This window comes from Alosa sapidissima, chromosome 12, assembly GCF_018492685.1.
Source record: "Alosa sapidissima isolate fAloSap1 chromosome 12, fAloSap1.pri, whole genome shotgun sequence".
NCBI classification, from domain to species: Eukaryota; Metazoa; Chordata; class Actinopteri; order Clupeiformes; family Clupeidae; genus Alosa; species Alosa sapidissima.
The window spans coordinates 27,534,501-27,561,536 of NC_055968.1; the positions used below are offsets into that span (position 1 = coordinate 27,534,501).

The window sequence follows — 27,036 nt, forward strand, 5'->3', positions numbered from 1 at the left end:
GGGTGCATATCTCCAGTCCTTAAGAGGACTAGCTTAGACAGCATTCTCTTCACAAGCCTGCCCAGACTCCCATAGTGTTCAGATAAAACCATAGAAAAGGCTTCTGAAAGCTGATGGTGTTTTTTTTTTTTTTTTGGTATGTTAATTTCTTACATGTTTAGAGAGAGGTTGTGCATTTAAATAAATTGCATTAACCTATGCTGTATAAAGGTCAGTTGTTTATTTAATTGCTTTAGATTAGTGATGAGACTGAAGCTGAGAAGCATGCTCGCCTGCTTTCAGATTTGCTGCTTATATGCGCTTTATGAAAAATCTGGTCTTTGTTATGACCATTCACAGTAATGGTGTCTCTGTGCATGTTCAGCCAAGTGTGTAGACATTTCTTATGTGTATGTGCTTATTTGTGTTTGTGTTTTAGATTATCAGGGGCATCACTTGACAGAAAAAGTCACTTGAATAATACTGCGAAACAAATGTTCTCAACTACCTCTGCAGAGACAGCTGGCCTTTCTCAGCCCGCATGAAACAGGCCTCTTTTTATTACGCCGCGACGCAACAGTGGAAGTTTTTCAATTTGTTCACAAACAATCGCTCTTCCGCTTGCGGAGCCCCAGGTTCTCTGTGTCCCCAGCTGTGTGTTTACGGCTGCGTAAGTGCACACCGCGTCTGACTCATGGTGTGTTATTCACAAGGTGCTGTTTCATTATGAGGCATCACAGTGGGCTCACCTTGCAGGCCTGGAAGGGAACTTCCTGAGCCCCCTAAACCTGCCAGTCAAAGACACCCTCTCATGGAGAACAGAAGGTCTAATTGTGAAAACATGGATCTGCCGTTTGGCAGAGCACCACAGTCGTAAACGAAAAGACCTGTGTGATGTGACTGGATTATATTTGGATGAAAGGTCTCCTTTCAAAAGTTTCATCAAGCACTTTGGAGATAGAAGGCATAATTGTAAATATATCAGGACAAAGGGCTCATTTTAAAAGGATTTCACGATTTCAGAAGGATATTAGAGGCTGCAGGCAACTGAGACATGAGTTTGGATGTGAATATAAACAATGTCAGACAAGATTATGTGTGCAGACCTGTCAGACTGCAAGAGAGGCCAAGTAATCACTTACACACACACACACACAACACATCTCACAGGGGGGGAAATTTACACCAAATTATAATTACATCACACTTAAAATGTAATAAAAATAAATAATAAAAACTTTGGAAAGGAAGAAAATAAATTACACTCCCCAGACGTCACCTTTCAAGTATGTCGTTGCCAAGTTTGTGTAAGTGTGGGATGTGTGAATGTGTGCGTATTCTAATGGCTTATCTGATCTCTGACTGCCATATTGCGCCAGTACCTGCTCACCGATTGCCAAGCTCTGATTCATTTTGCATGTTGTGAACGTGTAAAGGGCACTTTGTTTAAACAAACAGCACCTTATTGAAGAAAATGTCTTGGGCGATAAAGATTGCGCGCTGATTTAAAATTCTGCCTGCGTGTGTGTCTGCAGGCTATCCCTCGCTTCGCATCGAGAAGAACGACCTGAGGAGCGTGACCCTGATGGAGGCCAAAGCCAAGGTCAAAGACATCGCTATCTCCCGGGAGAGGGTCACACTACGGGACGTCCTGCATGAAGGTGTGGTGTCTTTACTGCAGGAGTGCTTGGTTTATTTTGGTTTGCTTTATTTCATTCATTCATTTTCTTCTAATTGTCTCATATTAAATACAAAACAAAGCAGTTTTAGTACTAAATGGGAATGGAGGAAATAGTCCATATGTAGTACATTTACACACCCAAATGTACATATACTGTATAAACTCCTTTACAAAATGACACACACACACACACACACACACACAGACACACAGATACACACACTATATTGGCAGAAGTATTGGGTCACCTGCCTTGACTCGCATATGAATTTAAGTGACTTCCCATTCTTAATCCATAGAGTTTAATCTGACGTCGGTCCTCCCTTTGCAACTATAGCAGCCTCGGCTCTTCTGGGAAGGCTTTCCACAAGGTTTAGGAGTGTGTTTATTGGAATTTTGTGAGTTTGGTGTGGATGAACTTGACTGGTCTGCACAGAGTCCTGACCTCAACCCTATAGAACACCTTTGGGATGAATTAGAGCGGAGACTGAGAGCCAGGCCTTCTCGTCCAACATCAGTGTGTGACCTCACAAATGCACTTCTGGAAGAATAGTCAAAAATTCCCATAAGCACACTACTAAACCTTGTGAAAAGCCTTCCCAGAAGAGTTGAAGCTGCTATAGTATATAGGGTGGACAGACGTCATATTAAACCCTATGGATTAAGAATGGGATGTCACTGAAATTCATATGCAATTCATATGAGTCAATAGCCTGGCGGGCCATCCTATATCATTGAAATGTATAGTCTGGAATCGAACCATTCACCTCGCTTAATCCAAGGGGCGGGCAGAGAATTGTCTTTCAAACTGCCTAGGCATGCAATAGGCCAGTGCTACGACCATATCCGTATCCGGTCGGCAAAACGGCAAATACATCCTTCTTCAAAAGTAATGACTTAAGTGCATTGTGTTGCTCAACTTTCAAAGAAAAGCACAAGTCCAACTCCTCCAAAGTTGACGCCAACGCCGATCCAAACAACCGCTCTTCGTTCGCCATAGCCACCTTCCTTGTTGTTCACAGTCGCAGGACTGTCGTTAAGCCCGCCTTAAGACTCTCTAACAAAATAGAGCGCTGTGATTGGATGAAGTCCACGGCGTCAGCCAATAGAAATCCCTATGGTTTGATACTAGACGTACAGGCTGAGCAAATTAATTTGCCGCCGCTAGGGTGCGTCTAGATTTCTAGGCTAATGAGGCAGGTAACCCAATACTTTTGGTTATGGTTATGGGATTTGGCATACACTTTTTATAATACTTTAAATTTAACCGGGACAATTTAAGATGTTGTTTATTATTGCTATTCTCCTTAATATAGTCTGATCATCAATGTCAATTCAATCAATAGCCTAATGAAATAAACAATGGAAATTAAAGAAAATAGCAATAATAAACAATAATGTCCATTCAATTAATAATATAATAACAGTTGATTGAATTGACATTGTTATTATTGCTGTTCTCCTTAATGTAGTCTGACCAACAATTGAAATTGTTCCCTGTTAAATTATAAATGTAAGTATTATATTGTTGTGTATTTGTATGTCGCTTTTGAAAAAGGCGTCTGCCAAATCCCATAACCATACTGTAACCAACTTACAACCTGAACTCTCTATTATTTTGGAAATGTATGTGTGTGTGTATACACACACATACATGCACTTTCATGCATTCATACATATAACATGTAATGCATGTGTCTCTTTTTAAAAGTCTTGCATATTCACATGGCTTCTCCACACACACACACGTGCAAACACACGCAGAGACCATCCATGTTGGCAGTGTACTATCGTTTCTTGCCTGGGCCGTGGGGATAGGAGGCTGCTCTAGCCATGCTACAGGCCGACCTTGCTGCTCTTCTCTCTAGATGTGTTGACACAATCAGCCTCCTAATCCCACCGCTCTAGTCCATGGCCCTGTGCAAACAAAGCCTGCCACACAGCTCTGTAAATCCTCACCACACACACACACACACACACACACACACACACCACACACACTTACTCGCTCACAGACCCTTGGCTCTATTTGACCATGCAGCCACAGGCTCTGGTTTATTTAATCTTTTTCCTTCTTGCTGTCTTTTTGTTTAAATTTTGTAGTGGCTCTAAATCATCGTCCTGGGCTCACACTCTCGGAGTCTGGGGGATTTGCTGAAAGTTATAAAACTCTGGGAAAGGTCTCGATTGGCCGCTTGAGGGGCTTAATCGCCTATAAGGGCCACCCACTCAGTGTGAACTTGGCAGGCCGTGCACAAACACACACGTATCTTGCACGTTCCCCAGTGACGCACGGACACACACGCTGTCTCTATCTTTCTCTTTCTCTTTCTCCATGGCTCTTATCTTGTGTAACTTCTCCCATGTAACCTTTGAACACTTCACATTGTTCTCTAGGCTGTTGCGCAAGCTTTGCCATTCTACTGTCAACAGATGCCAGTAAATGTATGGTTGTCAGTCTTCATCTCCCTGTGTTGTACAGAGGGCCAGAGGGCTTTCTCAGTCCACCTGCCCCCTTCTGCTTGCAGAGGGTTTCATTGTACACTGTCATTTCTGCACGTTTCCTTCAAGCTAACCTTATCAGAGGCTCTTGTGCAAGTAGTGCTGTTTTTGCCAGAGCTCTTGGACTGGAGCCATTCTTTATCCATTTTTTTTTTTTTTTTTTTTTTTTAATTTTTACTCATCAACCGAGTGTTACTCCGTCGCTTCTGTGAGAACTGGCTCTAATAGATGAGGGGTGTGTGTGTGTGGGGGGGGGGGGGGGGTTACGTGTGCTCAAGTAAGTGCGTACGTCTCAAGTGTGTCAAACTGATTGAGGAAGTGAACAACCTTTTTGTTGAGTCGGCAGGTCTAGACATGGGCTCACAACATCTGAAACACCGTCAACAATCCTAATTTGCATCTTTCCTCAAGTGCATTGGCATCTCCCGTTCGTTAAAGCAGGAAAACGACAAAGGACGGGCTCTTTCGCCTGCCTCCTCTCACGCGTATCTTTTCTCTTAACCCCACCTTCAAATGCGTCACCGTGGTGTGTCTGAACACGTTGGTCACATTTGTTGCCCATTCTGTTGACAGATGAAATATCCCCCACACAACAAGGAAACTGTCCACCTTCATCCTGAAACCAGGCAGGCAGAGAAGCAAGATTTTGATTGAGGGAGGGAAATGCATCATCCCATGTGTGTGTGTGTGTGTGTGTGTGTGTTTCTTGAGGGATGCAAGTAAGGCTATATGCTATAAATTATTTGTAGTGTGATAATGTGGATCTCTTGTATTGAGTTCTCCACTCTCACCTGTTGTAGGTACATTTGGCCGCATATTCCACGGAGTCCTTCTGGATGACAAAGACCCCAGCAAGGAGAAGCAAGTCTTTGTGAAAACAGTCAAAGGTGGGGGCTGTGTTCTTAGTACGTGTTTTTGTGTGTGCATGTGTGTGGTTACATTTTGTTCTCCTCTTTTACATCAATTGTCCTCATCTTTCTCTCTTTGTATATATATTTCTACAATGTGTTTGTGTCCAGTGAAACCCCTAAGTGTTCCTCCATCACATTCTCTGACCCCTCCGTCACCCTCTGTGTCTTTTCCTACACAGGCTGGAACATTCTGTTTTTGAGACTGTTGTAACTTATTTTGCTTGATGAGTGGTGACTCATGAAAATTGTATGGGCTCAAACATGTTGGCCTTAGCTTTCGTCTCTACTGGACCTTGGCCAGGATGACTGATGGCTCATTTATCCTGTAAAATACTCCCTTGTGGTCAAGGAGGCTGCATGCTTGAGTGGTCCACCATAAGGATGTTGCCACAGCTACCAAGTGGCTATTGTAGTGAAGTTCAGATCACCCAGGCTGCACTACTGTCTATGCCAGGAGAGACAAACCACTTTAACTTGTCTCTTCTCTTTTGAAACTGGTCCTCATTGACCAGATAATGCTAGTTATGAACCATCCACTTGACATTTTGTTATTACAGTAAGTATATTGCATGTTTTCCATATTTGTGGAAAATATGGCATTCTATAGGGTATATGTGGTTGTAGAGGTGTGTGTCCTGAGATGTGAGCGATATGTGTTGTCTTTCAGCCTGTCATGTAACCACATTGTGAAAAGTCGTGAACTATTCATATGATCTGTCAAAAAACAGTTAGCTCTATCATAATACACACTGTTGCAATCCTGTAGTGAAGCAGCCTCTCATCATAGCTGTACATTACATTGTCATTTCCTTGAAGCCAGAATACATTGCATAACTTGTATAGTTTATGTTAAATAAATGGTCTCCATCCTCTATTATCTGTTTTAGCCTTCCTATGATAAGCCATCTATAGCCTCCAGCTGCTGTCTGTATGTGATAAGGGTAATGGCAGCAATCTCAAAAATGTACAGATAAACAGGAAGTTGCTGGGTTGTAGCAGTAGCTGCTCCGTCATGGCAGGATTTTTGCATGTTCCTCATGCTGATCTGACAACTATCAGGTGCCAGCCACAGGGTTGGCAAGCCCCGGGCACAGCTTCTAAGTCTACCCCAGAGCTCTGTCATGCCAGTCCATCACAAGGTCGCACTCAAGATGACCTGTTGACCCCCAGTTTTCATGGCACATCAGCAGGGCCACAAGTTCCCTTCCTCTCTCAGCGCTGGCACTCTCTGCCTGTGTTTATCCAGGCACGGGGTGGAGCATCTCACCCGCCATCCTCCTCCTCCACCCCCCCCCCCCCCCCCCCCCCACCCACCCCACCCCCCCCAAGACAAACAATGTTTGCCATGCCATGCGGTGCCAGAGCCAAGTCCTGCCAACCCGGCCCTGCTTCCTCCCTTCGCATGCCCCTGGGGGAAGGAAACAATACAGATTACCCATAAGTGGTGAGCGCCGGCCAAAGCTGCAGCCGGAGATTAAAAAACCCAGACCCTCTGAACTGGCCCTGGACGGCCGGCCAGGTCTTTCAGTTGCCTGAGGATGGTTGGCGGGGCAGGCCTCCAGAGGAAGTCCAGGGGACGGTTCTCAGTGAGGGCAGAATGTCCAGGGCCCTGCAGGGTCTGTGCCTGATAGCAGCCCAGGGTCTGACCTCCACGTGAACACTGGTTGTCACGATCACTGTTGGCACGGCCGAGACGAGAGGCCAATGGGGTTATTAAAAACAGCCTCACTGAGGAGCTGCAGGATCCCAGGCCTCGTTAACACTCTAAAATGGCAGGTATTTTTGAAGCCACTGAAAGGCTGCACGGACCCATAAAATATTCATACATAAGTGTGCATCCTGTCTAATTACATCAATGGGGTGTGAGGGGTTCCACCTTTGGCACACTGGTCCATTGCTTGGCTTGGCTTGCAGTTTTCTTCCCTGACTAAAATAACTTTTGCTCTGAAATTAACTCTCTCGCTCACTCTCACTCTCCACAGATCATGCCTCTGAAGTGCAGGTAACCATGATGTTGACGGAAAGCTGTAAGCTCCGAGGTCTACACCACAGGTGAGTCAAACATCTCTGACTTGGACTTGAAGGTTATCCTCAGACTACAAGTATCAAAAGACCTAGAGTTGACTATCTAAACATTTATTTTGCCCACCCTGGGAAAGTTTGGATCCTGTAGGTGGTCTAGACCTGTTTTATTGGATAGTGGACTCACTGAAATGTTGACATGAACAGTCCAACAAAACAATTTCTTTGCAATTAATCAGTATTGTGTACAACTTGAACCTGTTGGCATCTCTATATCAGGGCCAAGGACTTTCTGTTTTTTGTGTCTCACCATTTGTACCAACCACAGATATCTGAAATGTTAAATGTTTTCCACATGCTCATTTCACTAATGAGACTGTCATAATATGTTATTTACTGATTTTCATTCCCATCAAACCACACTTTATGTCAGGCTTTGTTCAAATGGCAATGCTTGTGTAGACAACAAGCCACTTTGTTTCTCTACTTGTCCTCTTGTCTTCTGAATAGAATATCAAGCCCATATTTGTTTAGTATGACTGCTGCTGTTGTTTAACTTCATGTTTTCCTGTCCATCATAATAGATGAACAGTCTTAATATCGTTTCGGAATTTTAACAGCTTAAATTCTAAATGAGACCCTCCGCCATTCTGTGTGGTTAGTGAACGAACACACCCAGTTTACAGCGTTTGAAGTCCGAGAGGAATCCAATCTTCCACATACTCAGGATGTCTCCACTTTTAATTTGGGCTATTTGGACATTGTTTGTCCATTAAGACACACATGACTGTGGTGTTGTCAGGGTGGTGCTCCATCAGTACAGTGTGTTCATGGGAAACTTTTTATGAAATCTCAGGCGATTCCAGACATTCCAGTCACTTCTGAGTATAGGGAGAGCACATCATTGATCACATCTCTCACTTCCTCACTTCTCCTGCCCAGGTTAAAGAATTACTTTAAAGAACTGTCACAGGAATTCTCAACAAAATTGAAACCGCTACTAAATAGGATTATAGTAAATAATAATATCATAGTCTATCTTATGTTATACAGATCTACAGTTTTGCACATGTCTAGTTATGTCCATTCCTGTTACAAAACAGTAACACACCCCTGTGCAGTTAGCAACGCAAGAGCTTTACCCTCTCAACTGTAAATTGCGGGAGGGAGAGCACATCGTTGATCATATCTCTCACTTCCTCACTTCTCCTGGCCACATTAAAGAGTCATTATCTTCAAAGAAAGAACAGTCACTGGAATTCTCAAAGGAGTTGAAACGGCTGCTTACTTAGTGCAGCAGCGTAGAGATGGAACATGTATATGGAATGGTGCAATATGCATGAGCAAGCGATTGCATCTTATGTTTATTCTTAGGCTTCATGCGTATGTCATTGTGTTTATTGGAAATGCGCAAGCTTTTTCTTTTTAGTGGTCCTTTCTGTTATATTAGATTTACAAATCTAATTCTAGTAAGTTAAAGCTGTTCCAACACAAGATCAGTTTGTCATTTTGGGTTATCAGCCATGATTGAACTAATGACTCTGTGAGCGCAGCGGACTTTGAGTTTCCCAAGGGCCGTTTTTATCAGATTGTTTTTCTTGGTAACTTCCCCCCTCGAACGTCTCAGAAGACACTACCAAGAATCCTGTTGTAATGGCAGCATAGTAAAGCTAATTGAGCGGGCAGTCAATAGTTGTGATTTTGACGTTCTCTACTTTCATCGTTTCCGCAGCCTGTGGCTATTCAGCTGACCACAGCCAGCTGTCGCTAACAGAGGCTTTTAACGAGGTGTTGTTTTCATCGTTCCCAGTCCCTCATCCCTGTGCCTGAGCCAGAAGCCATTAGGAATGACGTGGGGGTATAATCCCCGTTTAATGATGTGCAGGACTATGCTTTTCCCCATGCACAGAATCCTTCCTCGACGACGACAGACTGCCCCTAACCCCCCCACCCCAATGCACCAAAACATCTCAAAAGGCTTGGTGACAGTCGCTGGTTTTGATTTTAGTTGGAGCATGTACTGAAGCAACCCTTCCCCCCCCCCCCCCCCCCCCCCCTCTCATCCCCCCACTTTTTCCTTGCCCCCAACCGCCCCCTCTCCCACTTAACCCCACTTCGTTTCTGCAGGAACCTGTTACCCATAAGCCACGTGTGCATAGAGGACGGAGAGAAGCCCATGGTCCTGCTGCCCTACATGAACTGGGGTAATCTCAAGCTCTTCCTGCGACAGTGCAAGCTGGCTGAGGCCAATAATCCACAGGTAAGGCTCCTGCTCCTGCTCCTGCTCCACGTTCGGCCGATGGAGAGCGCGTGTCCTCTCGCAGACGCCTGCCCATTACCCCTGAAGGCTAGGCGTTACGCACCCAACCCCTCAACCCCTCCACGCGCTCCAGTCTGGTCTCGTCGACGTTCCCATGCCGGACTAATGCGGGTCAGGTGTTGCGCCGAGCGGCGTGCCCGCTGTGGGAAGCTCATCAGACAGAGCGCAGCGAGAGAACGGCGCCCTTGAGCGAAACACCTGCGGAGTTGATGTTTGCCGCGTTTAATTGCACTCTCACAACCGAAAGCGCCACGATTTTCCCTTTGCGAGATGCACCAGTTGACATCAAACCACCGTATACCTTTGTAAAAAAAAAGAAAAAAAGAAAGTGCTCTCTCTGATGGAGGAATACGGGCTTCCAAAACAGAAGGAGGTGGGGGTGGAAGTTGGGGAAAGGGGTGGGAATAAAACCCAAAACAATCAGGCTTTTGTGCCGCTTCAGCCCAGGGGGTCTCAGATCCACTTGGCGTCGGCCTCGAGAGCCAGTGGGAGGGGTGCGAGTGGCAAGGGGTAGAATGCCGCAGCCCCAGACGATCAATCGGCCCGCTAACTAAACTAGTGGGGGGGGGGGGCGTTTCTTAAAGCTAAGAATTTTTGTTTCACCACAAGATGAAGCTTGCTACTGCGTCTATTGAAATCAGAGACATGCAGGCACACACACACACACACACACACACACACACACACACACACACACAGATAGAATGAGCAAGGCTTTTATGCGATTTCAAATTACACATTCTGCCCTTGCCTGCGCCTCTCTGCTCTCCTCCATGCACTTAAAGCAATTATCGGGGCTGAGCAAGAATGAAAATCACAAACTACTTTCATGTATTTTCCTCCTTTGCTGCTGTTGCAATAAAGCCCAGGGTCGTAAATCAGTGGCATAGCATTAGTTAGAAGCTCCAGTGCCTCCAGTGCCTGAATGCCTTCCAGAGAGGGCTCCGTTGCTGAATGGTTTTAGACTATGATTTTCACCTCTGAACATCTGCTCAGGTTGGCTGATGGGGAACATCTCTGATACAGATGCATAACTCATTTGAATGCCTCATTGTGTGAGTGTGTGAGAGTGTGAGAGACAGAGAGAGAGAGTGATGCATGCATGTCTGCCAACAGCACCTTAAAATTGATGGGTGCCAACCAGCCCTTGTGCCATATCCATCATACTCACACACCAGAGTTTAATTGTAGGATCTTTCAACATATATTTGGGCCAGGTGGTGTATCTTATGGGGTTGGTCAGGGAGTGGTGCCGTAACCCAACGCCTTTAGTCACGGGCCAGTGACCGATGAGTGAAGGAATCGTAAATCTGTTAAGAGAGCTGTTCAGAACACTAGGTTGGGCCTTCACAGTGATTGCAGCAGGTACCAGCTTCTCATTTCCCAATACTGCTCCCAGCTCGCTGAACATGTCTCGCGTTGTTCTCCGACTCCGTCTCTTTCTCGTTCGCTCTCGGTTTCTCTCTCAGGTTTACAAAAAGCTTAACATGTACAGTTTCGCTAATCTCCTGTAATAGAGTTGGGAAACACTGTACCAGTGTAATATTAGGCCCTTCCCTCATGGTGCTCTCCTGGTCTTGGCATGGTAGCTCCCCTCTGTACGCTTGCCAGGTGCCTAAGGTAGGGAGTATTTATGTAAGCTATGGAAATAATCAGCATAATGGCATCAAGACATCAAAATACTTTCAGCAAACATGGTTTTGTTGGCACTTGCATAAAAAGTAGAGCAGGCAGCCTTTAGAGGAATTCTTTTAAATTCTTTGCCCCTTAATCTGTTGTTGTTCACGCTTCACTTAGAGTTGTACCCTGTTCCGTCCTTTATGCACTCAAATTATTTTTTAAAAATTTCTAATCATTTACACTAATTATTTCTCAATTCAGTTAGAATTGTTTCATCTCCATTTCAGTCGTTCCCTTTTTTACACCTTCCTGGTCTGCCTCCCTCCTAATAGCTCTTCCCCATCCGTCTCTCTCTCTCTTAGGCCATCTCACAGCAGGACCTGGTACACATGGCCATTCAGATCGCATGCGGGATGAGTTACCTGGCACGAAGAGAGGTCATCCATAAAGACCTGGCAGCCAGAAACTGTGTGTAAGTTGCGACCACCCTCCCTTGGCATTCTGGGCTTGTATTAATTATTCGAAAGCTTCAACCCTTGGAAGGCACCAAAAACACAATGCAAATGCCATAATCATTAAAAGCATCACACGAAAATCACTTCAAACTCACTGTTGGACTCCAAATGAACATGCAATCTGAGAGCGTGAAAGGCGTCATGCTCATACATGTGACTTTCATATGCACGTACAATGACAATAAAGTTGAATCTAATCTAATCTAAAAACGTCTCCACAGCATTGACGACAGCATGCAGGTGAAGATCACAGACAACGCCCTGGCCCGAGACCTGTTCCCCATGGACTACCACTGCCTGGGGGACAACGAGAACCGGCCCGTGCGCTGGATGGCCCTGGAGAGCCTGCTCAACAATGACTTCTCCAGCGCCAGCGACGTGGTGAGAACCCTTTACTCAAAGTGCACTCAGGTTTTTTTTGTTGTTTTGTTTACTTGTCCTCATTCCTCATCTCATATCCATCTCTGAAATCACTTTCATATTGTGTTAAGTCTTGAAATGAGTGTGCAGTGGTACGCTTCAGTCTTGTCCCAGGATTCCTTCACTGTCTCCATGGGTGTCCAACCATCCTTTTGAGAGTGCTTTGGAAAGGCTATATAGTTGGATGGCTTTGTCCCTCTCCTGATTGGTTAGTACGGTTTTATGTATTATTCAGCTGTTTTTCTCTGTGATTACAAATCTCAGGAGAATCTTGGAGACATTTTTTCCCAGAACATTAGTTGTAGTGATGGCAATTAGGACATAATCACTGTTAGCTTAAGCACAAAATATCGGAACAGGACAGGACAAGTAGAATTCTTTCGCTCCCAATTCGGTCTTTAGTCTATTCAAGGTCCATCATCACATTTTGTCACGTTTTTTTTGAAAGAGTATGTCAGTATAATACATCTTGTAAGCGTTAAAGCCTGCATGTTCAACAGTGTAATCAGTACTTGATTGCCCACAATATCCATAATGACCAGCATGTGGAGACTTGAGACGAGGAGCAATGTTTTTTTGGCAGGCGAGGGGAGTCGTTTGTGGCCTTCAACAGTGCCCCCTAGGCTTTTGTATGTGTTCATCCTGATGAAAGCACCTCTCAACAGCGCTGCATTGTTCTGCTCGCCAAAACCTAAGGAGTGTATTGTTTTCCCCGCCTCACCTCCTTCAGTCCAGATGTTTGGAGAGGTGGTGATATTGGAAACGGTAGCCCCTTCATCAGGAACCAGTGTAGGCAGGCAGACAGGCAGCCGTGTCGCGAGTCTCAAGTGTTTTTTTTCGCCCGCACAGAAGGGGAAATTAACAAGGGGTGGCGGGGGGTCAGGCTCGGCATGCGATCCCAAGCCAGGCACACCCGTTCTGGGAGACCTCTGAACTGGCTCCTGGCTGCCTGGCAGGAAGGATGCTTTGCACTGTCAGGAAGGACCCCCTCCCCTCTCCCCTCCCTCCTTCGCTTCTTCCCTTCTTGTGATGCGTTCTTCAGGCCACAGTGACCTCCCTCCATCCTTGTAGCATAGGTGTGGAACAATGCTGGCCAGACAGCAGGCCCCCAACAATGGAGGGTGTCTGGGCGGACGGGCGGGCAGGCGGAGGGACGGGATGAGGCAGGGTGGGATGAGGAGCACTGCCCAGCCTGGTGGGACCAGGATGCCTGCTGGCAGAGCGCTCTGTTGCTAGGCAGCGCGTACCCAAGCCAAGAGATGAGCTCAATAGGCGTTCTGAACACAACACAGGTCTCACTTGCCAATACTCACAAAGTCTCTCTTGTGCACACACACACATGTAGACAGACACAATTAGACACACGTTCAGAGGCTGTGCATGCAGACCCCCTGCACCAACATTTACATGCACTTACATAGACCCTTGCGATGGACACAAGGGACATAATCCAGAATGTTTGTCTTAGTAACCGTAAACGTAACCATTTGTCCTTGCATTTATTTAGTCTTCTAGCCATTTTCTGTGTACCCAGAGGCGCCTATGACCGAGCTGTGCACTGAATACTGGCCGATCTCGGCCGCACTTACGCATCTATGGTAGCTTGCATGTAAACATTTCAAGCCCCAACGTACAATTGTTATGTGTGCATGTATACATCATAAGCGACTTCTGTTTCACACTAAAAAGGAACAGGAAACAGAAACAGGAACCCTGCTAGGCCTACTGTAAGAGGCGTGGGCGCTTCCTGATGACATGGCCATTACTGGCACTGGGACTGGGCTGATGTGGGGGAGAGAGTTTATCTCCCTGTCACGGTCACACCTGAGGAATGTTGGCAGTGGGTATTTATCGTGTGTGTGTGTGTGTGTCATACCTCTGCTCACTTTTTGTTTTGTGTATAATTGGTGGTGTATATGTGTACCAGTATGAGTGTACTGCCCAGATAATCTATCACCAACACAGTTAGTTAGGTGGTGTATGGGAGAGAGATTCACATCACCATACTCCAAGATATGTTTGCATTATAGAGGGATGTTCATATTTATTTCCACGTGTCTGTCTGTTGAGGACCTCATAGTCAGGACCGGCTTTTGCATTAGGATATAGACACAATGGAAGTTACAGCACCTTTCCCTGGAATGTTGGGAAAATGTTCAGCAGAGCCAAACTAGCTCTTTTGTTTTTGTTTGTTTGTTTGTTTGTTTTTTGTTTGTTTGTTTTTTGTCAGCTGTCAGGATGCACCCAGCATTTAACCTGTGTGCACATCACCTCAGCCGTCAGTGAACAATGTCTGCCTTAATGTGCTGTAGCTCTGTGGACCCTCATTAACCCACTTTATAAAACAAATCCACAAAAATGTTTAGTTTTCAACAAAAAAAAAAAAACAATTTGCACCCCAAGGCCCAATTGAATAAACTGAAGTTTCCGAGCATTGTGTCTGGAACGCTTTGTTCGTAGAACGCTAACTGGCACCGCATGGCCCTCGTTGGTCCCTAAAGGGGACATTACCCCCTACCCCACTAATCCCCCCCCCCCCCCCCCCCCACACACACACACACACACACACACACACACACACACACACACACACACACACACACACACACACACACACATCCTAGCTCCCTCCCATCAAGACAAGAACTAAAGCCACAAGTCTGCGGGGACCTGGACTTTTGGGGAGAGCACAGAAAAGTAAAGCTGATTTTCATCACATTGCTCAACATTCTAGAAGCCATAAGTGAAGACCACAGCTATATGACGCCACTTTGGCAGCGCCAGCCGCGCGATGGAAGACTACTAATCAGTGCAACACTCCGCTCATCTGTCAGAAATTAAACGTTGCCCTGTTGAGGGCTTGCATTGTTGTCTTTTCATAATGGTGCCATCTGCAGTCAAAAGTTCTCGTTGGTTTGCTTGTTTTTCTTACTACCTGGGGGTGTGCAGGCATAGAGCACTTCCAGGAACTGTTAGAAAGTAGACACTGACTGTCTTTGCAAGTGAGATTGTGGTGGCTGTCTAAAATGATGACACATCAAATCATTCCATTGTTCATTTTCATCAGTCATTCTCTCCTTCCCCTTTTTTCGTTAATCTTTCTACATTCTTTGACCTTTAACCATCCTCTCTCTCGCTCTCTCCCTCCCTCCCTCCCTCCCTCCCTTTCCCTGTTCTGTATGTCGTCTTGTTCCTCATTGTGTCTTCGTAATATTTCTCTCTCCTCAGTGGGCTTTCGGTGTGAGTCTGTGGGAGCTGATGACCCTGGGTCAGACCCCGTACGTGGACATCGACCCCTTCGAGATGGCCGCCTACCTGAAGGACGGCTACCGAATAGCACAGCCAATCAACTGCCCCGATGAGCTGTGAGTTCTGCACCTTCTGCACACATATGTGGTCACTCACTGGGAAGCGTGGTGTTTGTTTAAAGGAAAAAGGCCTTTTTTCTTAGAACATTGTGATTCTGATCAATGTACAAAAGCAGTTATTACGTGGTCAGTTGTCGGGAAATGTATGAGAGGCATTCACACAGATGGAACAATTTGTCGATCAGATCAACAAATATGTGCCAAAATATGACTTTCCCTCAACAATGATTGACAAGTCATTACCGCAATCAATAGGGCCTCTTATCTTTTCATCTGAACTGTGTCTGCCACACATTTGCAAAAGGAAGCCAGTTACCCAGGAGGACTTGCAACACCGACACGACCCCACACCCTAAACCCTCGACTCCCCGTCGGAGCGAGAGCGTGGACATTAACGGACTTGACCCAGTGTCAAATAACTGCTGGCTACTCGTACAATTACAGCAGAACCTTATCGACATCCTCCAAACACAGAAGAGTTGGATCACCTATCCACAACTCCCGCCAGAAATCACAAACCACCGCCAGCCCACCCCCCCCCCCCCCACCCCCCTTCCTCCACCATCACCTCCCCTTTAGTCTTTAGCCCCCCTGTCAGTCACACGAACAGGACCCGATCTGTTGCCTGATGCGCAACCTCCGGAACTTCGCAGGAAGACCTAATCAGATGACTGGATCTCCCAATCCAGCTTTTCCTCTGCCAAAGAATAGGTGTTGAGTGGGGTTGTTTTCTGTGTATGCGACAATGGGAAGTTTTAGCACAGACAATGCTGAGGCAGGTAGTGATGGATGGGAAAGTTGTGAGTGCCCCCCCCCCCCTCCATTTTTATTCTTGTGCCGTGAACCAAGTGTGCACATAGATTACACAATTCACTGTATCATTAGAACAGCCTCTCGGCGTGCCCTCCATTGAGTATATGTGGATACAGTCAAGATGTCCTCAAGGAACCTTTAGTCAAGTTATTGGGGTGCTGGTGATTCTGTGAGAGTGCTCTCACAGTGATCAACACTGTCTTATGTGACAGCTGTAACCATTCTGTAAGCCTGCGTAATAGTGATGCTTTGAGAGTCATTAAAACTGTCAATGTCTTACTGTCTTGCCAGATTTATTCACTGACTGGTGTTAATAATCCTTTTGCCCCCCCCCCCCCCCCCCCCCCCCCCCTGTCTCTCTTTTCAATGTGCTAATGAAGGTTTGCTGTGATGGCCTGTTGCTGGGCCTTGGACCCGGAGGAGCGACCCAAATTCCAGCAGCTTGTTCAGTGCCTCACAGAGTTCCACGCAGCTCTTGGGGCTTACGTCTGAAATCCAGCCTTAGGCTTTTGGTTCGGGCCCACCAGCACTACCTGAGAAGATTATAATGAGAAGAAGAGAATAAACTAGTGCCTTATGGAAAGAAATAAGAAAGAAAAGACTTTCTGAGCTATTTTTATTCTTTTTTTGGTTTTGTATTTTTTTTTTTTTAATTATAGAGAAGACGATACATTTCCAGAACTTTGATCAAGTGTAAAACGATCACAAAGAAAGAGCACAAAGAAACTGTTATCGCTTCGCTGGAGCGGAAGCATGTGACCTTTCTGAGTGCCCGAGATCCTTCTTGTCTCTTTCGTCACCATGGAAATGTGTACATCTTCATCTCTCCCAGTGGAACTCTCCCCCCCCCCCCCCCCCCCCAGTGCTTGGGCAGACACAGGGTCACACTCTGCTGAGGAACTGCCATTGATGTATCCCAGACATGATCCGGTGCCAAGTTTTGTCTGCCCCCTTTTTCTTTGGAAGCCCCATCCTTGGCCCCGGGGCATCGACTCAAGCTTAAAGCAACAATGCTGAAGTCGTATCCTTTCCAGAGAGGATGAGCTTGAAGGTTTTTTTTTCCTATTGTTTTTGGACATGGCAGTGAGAGGTGACTCCACTGTGCTGAAGCGTGAATGGGAATCCAAAGCTGAAAGAAAGCAGCTGGTGTATATGTGTGTTAGTGTGTGTGTGTGTGTCTGTGCATGGGTGTGCGTGTGTGCCTGCTTGAATGTGTGTGTGTGTGTGTGTGTGTGTGTGTGTGTGTGTGTGTGTGTATATTACACAATCATAATGGAGCTTCAGCCATTTACCTGTTGGGGCTTCTGGTGGTACGCCAAGTCAGACTGAGATGTTTGCCAATCCTTGTGCGGTCCCTCCAGCCAATCCCTTCACAGGGACATTATCCCATGGGGTCTAATCAGATGCCCTCTTCTTCACATGCCATCCCAACAAAATACATTCTCAACAGAGTGAGTGGACCAGACTGTTCTATACACCAGACATATGCTGATACTCTGCACTGGTATTCAACAGAAGACCAGTGTCCGACTGGACTGTGGTACGTCCTCAAAGGAAAGAAAACAAGAAGTCCTGCTCCTTTTCTATGTTTGACTGTTCTGTGTCAGAACTAAATGCACCATTTGAAATATAGGAAACATGAATTATGGTATTAAGGTAAGAAGTACCCGGTCACTGTGAAAATCATGGAGTGTTCTGAGCAGACACCATTTTCCTAACTCTTCTTTTAGCATCTATAGGGTCTTCTTCATGTGACTTCATGATCACCGCATGTTGATTTTTAAAGGTTATTGTGTAAACGGCTTCCTGATTTTCATACCCACCTACCAATGACAATGGAACCCTTGAATAAAACAGTCCTTCCATTGCATGATTTGTGTGGTTTTGTGATGGTGTTGGTTACAAAATTTTACAGTGAATTATAGGGAAGAAACAATGCACCGTGAATCGGCTAAAAATCTATACAAATCTGTGAAGATTACAACCAGTTGATACTAAAAAAAAATGCAATTTTTAACAGAATAGGGCATAATCCGCTTTTGAGTCAGATTGGTCAAAAGGTTATTCTAACTCAAAACAACCTTATCAGGGCGCCAGATAAGACAGAATGTGCATTACCTGGTACACTTAGGTGGCATCGAGTTCAGACCTTGTGTTCCTCTCAGTTTATATAAATAAAGGAATATTTTTCAGACATAATTTGTCTGCAGCTTATTTTGTTTAAAAACAAATCTCAAGAAAATCATATCGCGGACTTAAAATTGTGAATCGCACTGAATGGTGAGTTTAGCCCAAGCATATGGTTACATCCCTAGTAAATGAACTATACAGACCTTTGTCCTAAACACAAACCGGTGGTGAAAAGAGCAGTAGCTGTTTATTTCCACATTTGCACTTTGAAAGACAAAAGGTCAGACCTGTGATGCGTTTGGTCCTTTTTTATCACCTCATATGGGCAGGAAATGGGTGATGGCCGCTTGTTGGGCAAAGCCTCTGCTTCAGTGTACTTCCTGGCTCAGATGTTTGAAGTGTGTTTATGATATTAAGCCAATTTAGATCATTCATCCACTATTGTCTCGTGACATCTTGGCTAGCTTTGAATAGAATAAGCTTCCAGTCAGGGGTGACCCAGCCTAAGGTTTGTGTTGTGTTGTGAAACAGCTCCAGGAAATTCCTCCTTCATTCTGGTTAAATTCCACCTAATGGTCATAACAGCGCGCCACACTTCTTTACCAGGAGGAATTTCTACCGTAAACATGGAATCTTCCACTATGCACTATGCACTCTACCACTGGAGCCAGGAAGAGTGCTAAGATAGGAGGGGAGAAATGTGTACTCTGTAAGGCCTCCATTTAAAAACTTGTGGCTTATGGAATTCATGGCTTTCTATTATTTACAATTAAGTCACAGCCTCACCGGAAGGATAACTGTATGCTTGGGTGTGATACGCCCTTTCTCCTTTGTGTTGTGATGTTTTAGGGGGAACTGTTGGTTGTATATATTAACTAAAAGATTTGAATGCTGATATTAGGGCATTTTATAGACTGACATTGTCTTTCCCCTACATACAGGAAGAGTGAAAACTTTAGTTGTTTTTGTTGCACCCATTTGTGAATGAAGTCACAGAAAAATCAGCACATTTGTGTGATGGTGTAATGGAAAGTTATCACAAATCTAATTTGTACGGAAACCCTGAACAAGGCCGGCATGTTAAACAAGACCTCGACCTGAAGTCATTCCAGTGAGAGGCATTGTTGCATTGTTCAGAGAGTTTGCAGCCATGCACACTCACCCCCACGTTGTGTACTCACTTTAATGGGAAGTCATGTTGTTTACTGTGCACTGAGCAAAAATGTCCATTTTATATACAAGATGTTGAATTCCCTCAAACCAACTCTTGATGAATGTGATGAGTTCATGCTGGTTATGTCACAAAGGAATGTCTTCCATTTATATAATAGCCTCTGTGTGCCTGTGTAAATACAGGTATCTTAAATGCAGACATCTTAATCGTGTAGATATGAGAATGTGTTATCACACCCTTTTGATTGCTTAGTTTACCATCAGTCATCACTGACCCAAACAATAACCTGATCCAAAGATCACCACAAGATGTGAGTTAATAAAAAAATAAGCCATCAAGTGTGACCACACTGCATAATTTTCACATCCCACAAGGACACATCTCCATTTGCAACAAAAATGAGAGACTTAAACACCCTGCAAAATAACAAAAGGGGATTTTGTTGGTCTAAATGGTACAACCAGTGTGCTGGGAGGCAAAATGAGAATTTTGAGTTTTTCCACAGGCTCATGAAATAGGCTTAAAGGGGCATTTAAATTAATTTATATGCATCAATGACACATCTTCTTAACAGTTTTAGGTGGTCAGATATTTACTACCCTGTAACACTTTATTTTATGGAACCGTTCATTTACCATTAATACATAACTAATGTGTGTATGTATTAGTGCTCAATAGGGTCTGTATTAAGCGTTGTTACACATTTGCTAGGTCTTTATTCAGCAAGTTCTTTACTCAATAGGTGATTTATTCTTGGTAAATCCTTAATAAGTAACTGGTCTTGATCTAATGTTATTGATATATAGTTTGGATGAAAATAGAAACTTTAGCTTTTTTCCAAAACGGTATATCTCAATTTTCAAAAACATTATGTAACATTATAATAACATTATAAACAGCATGTTATTTGTTTGTGTATTTCTTGTATTGTCAATAAAATTTCAGTTGTGTTGTTTTGATTGAGTAAAGATAAATCGAATAACAATAACCCAATATCATTCCACTTAAATGACCTGTAATACAAAATTAAAGAAAATGATGTATGCAAATTAAACAAAATGGAGATGATAGCATTTTGGAGAAGAGCACTTCATATCTTACCATTCTGTGATTACAAGTCACATATTCACACAGTGTATTAGGAGTCTATAAACTCTATTTTGAGCCATATTATATATAACCTTACATCAAGACCAACTAATTGTTTATTGAGGATTTACCAACAATAAATGACCTGTTGATTAAGAAGAATTGTTTAGTAAAGACCTAATTAAATGTGAAATGATGCATGGTTAACATGTGTTCCCCAGCTTAAGTGTTACCCTTTTTTTAAATCTGGTCTGGCTACCATTCTCAGGTTGATTTCATTATGTGAAGCTGAGATCCATCTCACAACTCCTGGGCAGGGCAGGCTCACAATAGGATGTTGCCATTACTAGATCTAGAAGCTTTTTTTTAAGTACTTGAGCAACTAATCTGAGGAGTGAGGACTCTGGCAACACCCTTTCCCTTGTTGAACAGAACAGAATAAAATCGCATTTCCCAATCTGTGAATAATGTCATAACTTACCTTTCTTCTGTGCTTAGCTCGTGAACACTGTATGCCTAGAAAAATATAAGCATATGGAGAGGAACACACGGCTGTTGTACCCTATTATACCGGCTATCTTTGCAACAGAAATTACAATCAGTGACCACAGCTCGGTGTAGCCTACCTTGGCATTCTGGTTTGACCTTTGGTGTGTCTTAGCCCCAAATAGCTTGAGAGCCTCTGGTCTAAATTAATTCCATAGCTACGGAGAGTCTACAAGTATTAAATAAAACTTGTGTTCCCTTTGAGTTTGTCTGTGTTTTTAATTTGACAGAAGTCCTATGTATTGCTCTTGGGTGCTCCTTGTTGGTGCCCCCCCCCCAATCCCAATCCTCCCCCACCTTTCTTATGCAGCCCTTGCCACTTAATCTACTAAACCCCTCTTCTACTGCACTTTTACCCCCTCCCCCCATAAATGCACAAATAGGCTGACACCAGACATAATTTCACTGCATTTCTTACATCCAGTAACTATATGCATGTGACAATAAACTTCCCTGTATCCCTGTACTTGATTGATATTGGGGATGATTGATATAACCACAAACATATTTTTAGGCCATTAGCCACGGCCATCTTTCACAGTCCTGGACCGTGAGTTTGCTGCATATTGTTATCATGCATAAAACTATTTTTACAGCAGTGGTCATAAAAGCAGCATTCGGTCCGAGGGCCATGCACTCGGGACACCACTGCTCAGACTCGATAGTGGACTGGACGCTACTACGAAGTGAGAAATAGTGCGTGGGCGGCGGCGGGAATTCCACTCGTGGCCCAGAATTTCAGGTGGAATGGTCAGAATGCTAAGAGTTCTGACCACATATCAGGCAGCTCAGCATGTTGACCTAGCAAGGCCATGACAGAAAAACATGTCCTCACACGCAGAAGGGAAAGCATCTACCCACATGAGCTTATCTTTGTTTAACAGGGAGAAGTTGATGGCCTGGAGTGTTCACACATCCCTGCTGTCCAGTTTCTCAGTCCTGTCCTTCATCATGACATATTTGTTGTCTCATATCTGGTTTTTGGATGCTATTTACTGTCTGACCTGTGGATTAACTGTCTTTGTTGGTGTTTGCGTAATAATGTGAGTTGTTTTGGACTTCTAAGAGCTTCGAGTGTTGTGATTGGGTCTCCCTTGTTCTCTGTAACAAGTAAGAATGGGATTGATCCGCTCATTGCTTGAGGAAATAAGCCGCGTGGGGGAAGGACTCCCAGGTCAGGATTAGCCTACTGCTTGTCTGGGCCTAAATTACTACGAAGTCACAGAGCAGAAAGAAATCAACATCAAGTCTGTACTTGCGTAAGTTCACAAAGAGGTCTCGGAAACAGTTTGAAGCAGACAATTTTGGATGTTTAAAGAGAGATACGTCTCAGTAAACATCAACTCAGCTGTTTACCCAAATACAACTGAGCTCCTTTACTGCACATCCCTGTCTTTGGCCTAGGCCTCTGCGCAGTTTGCATAATCTCTGTGGCCTCTATCTTGACTCATATTTACCTCCTGCTGTGGACTCTGTGCAGTAGAGCCAGTGGAGCTGTCAGGGGTTTCCCTGTTGTGTTGTGCTCTCTGACCTCGGTGCTTTCTCTGTCTGATGGAAAGGAGCCTGTCAAATGAGATCATCAATTGTGTTCCCTCAACTTTTCCCACAAATGCGTCATGCTGGATGGATGCTGACAAGTCGTCTTTGTCAGGCAAGTTAGTGTCCTTCCTGCAATAGTCGTGATGCAACCCTACGGAGCACGTGGATCCTTACAAATTAGGCAATAATCATTAGTCAAAGAAGTTGTCATATGCGCATTCAATGCGGCATTCCACAACTCAAATTGTTATTGCACACTAGGCTGACATGAGTGATGACCAAGAGGGGGAGCCACACCTCTCCAACAACAGAGGTAATAGGTAAGGTCCACAACTGACACACCTTTATTTTCAGAGGGCGAGAGTTTCACAGTTGCCCTTCTTTCTGGACCTGTGCTTGTTTGGGAGCCTCTCATGACGCCCTGGACTTTGTGTGCCAGTTAGTGTGGCACCTCTCTGAACTGCCGCTTGTTTGACTTGGATATGCACCAATATGTACTATACTTGCATGTGGCGGAGGCCTATGGCTAGAGGTGACTGGCAAGCAGAGGTGGAAAAAGTACGAAAATATTGTACTCAAGTAAAAGTACCAATACTTTGATGAAATATTACTCAAGTACAAGTTAAAATACCGATCTGAAAATTTACTCAAGTAAAAGTAAAAAGTAGTTCATTTAAAATGTACTTTAAGTAAAAGTTACTTAGGTACTTTTTTTTTGGGGGGGGGGGGGGGGGGGTACCAGAACAACCAGTTTTACCAGAGACTTTCTAATGAGGAGATACAGCACTCAACTGTTGTAAAACGTGGCAAAACGTCGACATGTGAATACATTGAGCCAATCATGTGGTGTGTTGTGAATACATTGAGCCAATCATGTGGTGTGCTGTGAAGACATCGTGCCAATCATCTGTTGTGATCTCGTCGCTGGAGCAAGATTGGTGTCGTGAAACCTTACGCACACGCATTTCTGCAGAAATAGATGCCCGATAAGTGCCCAAAAAGCGTTGCAATATGGCCGCCGAGTGGAAATACTTGCCTAAAAGGACTTTGGTCCTAGCTCGAGTTGCTGCAGCCAGCAGCTAAGGCAGCCATGTTCATGCTCCCAGTGTGTAGCGCTCGAGCTCAACTCAACTCGAGCTAGGTAAAACCGATTGTTTCAGTTTTGTTCATACCGACAGAACTCGGTGACGTTGAGAAATGTCAAAAATTTGAAAAATCACCGGAGTTCTCCTTTAAGTTTGAGCAGTAGTTGATTTTCAAAGTTAGTTGCACTCATCCTTGGTCACTTTGCAGTGAACAGTAATCCAGCACAACTGAAAAGCCCCTCACAGGCAGCTGAGACAGGCAGGCCAATGTTGAGTTGCAGAGTTTTTTTTTATATTTGGAAACGAGCAGAAGGTTCAGCAGATTAAAGGGTGTTGAACTGGGGGGAAAAGTGGGAAGTACTAGGACCCCAATGGAGGAGAGGGCCCGTGAAAGGTGGATTACGGGGGGCACAACATTTTCACCAGGCATTAGTAATAACTCAGGTAATCCACACATAAAAAATCCAAACAACTCCATAAGTAGAGTCATGTGTAATGAAGTGGAATAACACAGGGGAAAAGTATTGAACACGCTAAGAAAAAGCACTAAGGCAAGGAAAGGGAAGGAACGAGCTGGAATCTGTAAGTAGTTAGAGAGTAGTTATCCTTTCTATCTGTGCAAATTAATATAAGCTTAGTTAGAAGCCTACATATTGATGGGCTATAAAAAAGTTTTTTCATTACCAAGGTGTCACACAGGAAACATTTCATGATGGATAAAACATCAATGAAACTGGTTACAGATGCATTTCAAAACTTCAGAATCTTCCAGTAAGCAGGATGGGAGCCATTATCTGCAAGTGGAAGGAACATCACTGCATCATCTACCAGCCATGCACAGGATCTCCTCACAATATTTCTGACCAGGGAGTCAGAAGGATAGTCAATTCCAAGAGCCAAGGACCACTTGGAGAAAGCTCCAAAAAGACTTGAAGGCAGCCAATTAAATTAAATTCAATTAAACAGTTCTGGAAGTAACTAAAGATCAGGATTCACAAGAGGGACCCTTGGGCCAAAATCACACCTGATACTGCGACTAATACGTTTTCTCATACAGGAAATGTCTTGAAGCTGTCATTACAAACAAAGGCTTTCCACAAAGTATTGAAGAAATTTCAGTAGGAACGTTCAATACTTTTTTTCCTGTGTCATTCCACTTTATTACACATAACTCTTATGTTTGGATTTTTTATATGTGTGTTAATATAATGTGTGGTGAAAATTTCGAATAGACTCACTGGAAGTTTAGGCTAATTAGGCTACTGAAAAAACATTTAAGTGTTCAAAACTTATTTCCACCATATATTTATTTTACCTGAATATTTTAACTTCCTTCCTTTAACTTCCTACTTTAAATGTCAAAATGAATGTCAGACGAAATTTAAAGTTTGACTGACTGTGATTTTGTATACAACATAGTGAAAACTGTCTAAGGTCACTCTCACTCTCCCTTGCTAAAGAGCTAAATGGTTTAGTCCGCCTGCACGATTCATTAGGTAGTCTACAGTATCTTTTGTTTATTTAGCTGAGCATCGCTAGTAGGCCTAGTGGACCGCTAATTGTTGTGCTGCTGGTGCAATGTCTTTCTCCAAGAAAGCCAAGTCAGGTTACCAAAAAAAAGTCCAAAACAGGAAAAAGAGAGACATTAAAATGAGGGGAAACAACTGCTAATCAACTTCTTTCCAAAGAAAGGTGAGCACAAACGCCAAAACACGAAATCCCATGGTGTTTGCTTGAATATCTCCGCAATCATTAGTGCTAAAACGAACTGAGACAACCCATTGAAATAGTGGAAAATACATAGCCTATACATGTAATCTGATGCATCTCGTGATCCAGCTCCATCTCCATCACTTTCAGAAAGACTGCATGGCGCTAGCTTGATTCATGTCCTGTTGTAGGCTAGCCTACATGCTGATCATTATCACTAGGCTAGTGGTTTAGGACACGGTTTTTTTTCTCTCCCTTTCTGTTTCTTTAGTCTTAACTTTTTTTTTTTACTCAAGTAATGGATGGGATTTTTGATGTAGCGAAGTACAATACTTCACTCAAAATGTAATCAAGTAAAATTAAAATACCGATTTTATAAACTACTTAAATACAAAATACACAGAAAAACTACTCAATACAGTAACGTGAGTAAATGTATTTCGTTACTTTCCACCTCTGCTGGCAAGTTATGTTTAACTTGCAATATCAGTATTTCAGGTTTCTGAAGTTACATGCCTTTGTAGATTTGTAAGTTAATGCAAACCCAACATTCAGTAGTATTAACAATACTTTCTCACACCTGCTTTACAGTAGTTATCTAAGGAGTCCAATCTCTCTGAAATGTGTTGATTCACTTGTATTGAAGGCAAGGATGGTCTGTCTATTGTTTGATTGATATAGTCAATTGTTCAGTTTTTTCTTCATGATCAATACTTGGAGTCTCAGACATTTATTTTTCTTGATAAGCATCGTAACAAATAGCATTTTACATAAGGCATGGATTATAGCTTAGTATAGCTAAGACTTGGGTGGAATAAAAACGGTCTGTCTACGTGAACAGGGTTTTATCCATAATCGATACAGTTTGATTAAGAGGAAAGATAGAAATAGAGATAGGGCTGTGGAGTGTGGAATGACGCGCGTAATTACCTTTCATGTGATGGATTAACTTTATTGATCCCCAAAGTTTGCTACTCTGGACAACATACAGCAACAAGAAAGCAACGAGACAATGACACTGCAGATCTGCAGCGTTTATCACACTTGTTTAACAAGTTTTATAGCATGCTGCACATAAATGTATAGATAACACGCCCTACTTGCATGTGCATTGAAATTTGATAGACAGCTCAAAATGACCGTATGGTGTACACTTTTAAACCGTGGAGAGATTTACACACGTTATAGTAGGCAACAGCGGAACCCATAGCCAACGTCTACTTGATAAATTTGTTCCTACAAATTGTTGCATTGGCGCACATTGACAGAGACGCTTCACTGTGAATTATAATAATGACGGTCAATTTTGAATGAGGTTAAAGCTGCTTTCTTTTCTTTCAGAGAAATAACAACATATGATACTGGAAGTTACGTTGTCTTGTTGTGAAGTGAACTGCGCCCATCACTGCCACTGCATTTACCGACAGTATATTTTGGACTCATCGGAAGCGACTTGACTCCGTTGGAGCGCCTTTTAAACGGAAAACGGAATGACAGATGAAGTACATTTAGACATGTCGTCTAAACAGCACCTCATCCTTCAAAAACACACACACAGGATTAAAAAAGCAACATCGCGTGCTCTGTACGGTTTAATCATGTTTACGGGGGA

General features: G+C 43.8%; 1 protein-coding gene across 2 annotated transcripts in view; it reads left to right on the forward strand.

Moving 5' to 3' along the window:
* Nucleotides 1–18,021, forward strand: part of ryk (receptor like tyrosine kinase) — a 54,018-nt gene extending 35,997 nt beyond the window's left edge. For both annotated transcript variants that reach the window (XM_042057183.1, XM_042057184.1), the window contains 8 exons: nucleotides 1,515–1,640; nucleotides 4,963–5,049; nucleotides 7,056–7,125; nucleotides 9,223–9,355; nucleotides 11,398–11,507; nucleotides 11,772–11,931; nucleotides 15,199–15,335; nucleotides 16,532–18,021. In XM_042057183.1, the coding sequence (XP_041913117.1) occupies nucleotides 1,515–1,640; nucleotides 4,963–5,049; nucleotides 7,056–7,125; nucleotides 9,223–9,355; nucleotides 11,398–11,507; nucleotides 11,772–11,931; nucleotides 15,199–15,335; nucleotides 16,532–16,643 (935 nt within the window). In that variant the 3' untranslated portion in view covers nucleotides 16,644–18,021. The remainder of the gene's footprint in view (nucleotides 1–1,514; nucleotides 1,641–4,962; nucleotides 5,050–7,055; nucleotides 7,126–9,222; nucleotides 9,356–11,397; nucleotides 11,508–11,771; nucleotides 11,932–15,198; nucleotides 15,336–16,531) is intronic.
* Nucleotides 18,022–27,036: the final 9,015 nt, after the last annotated feature.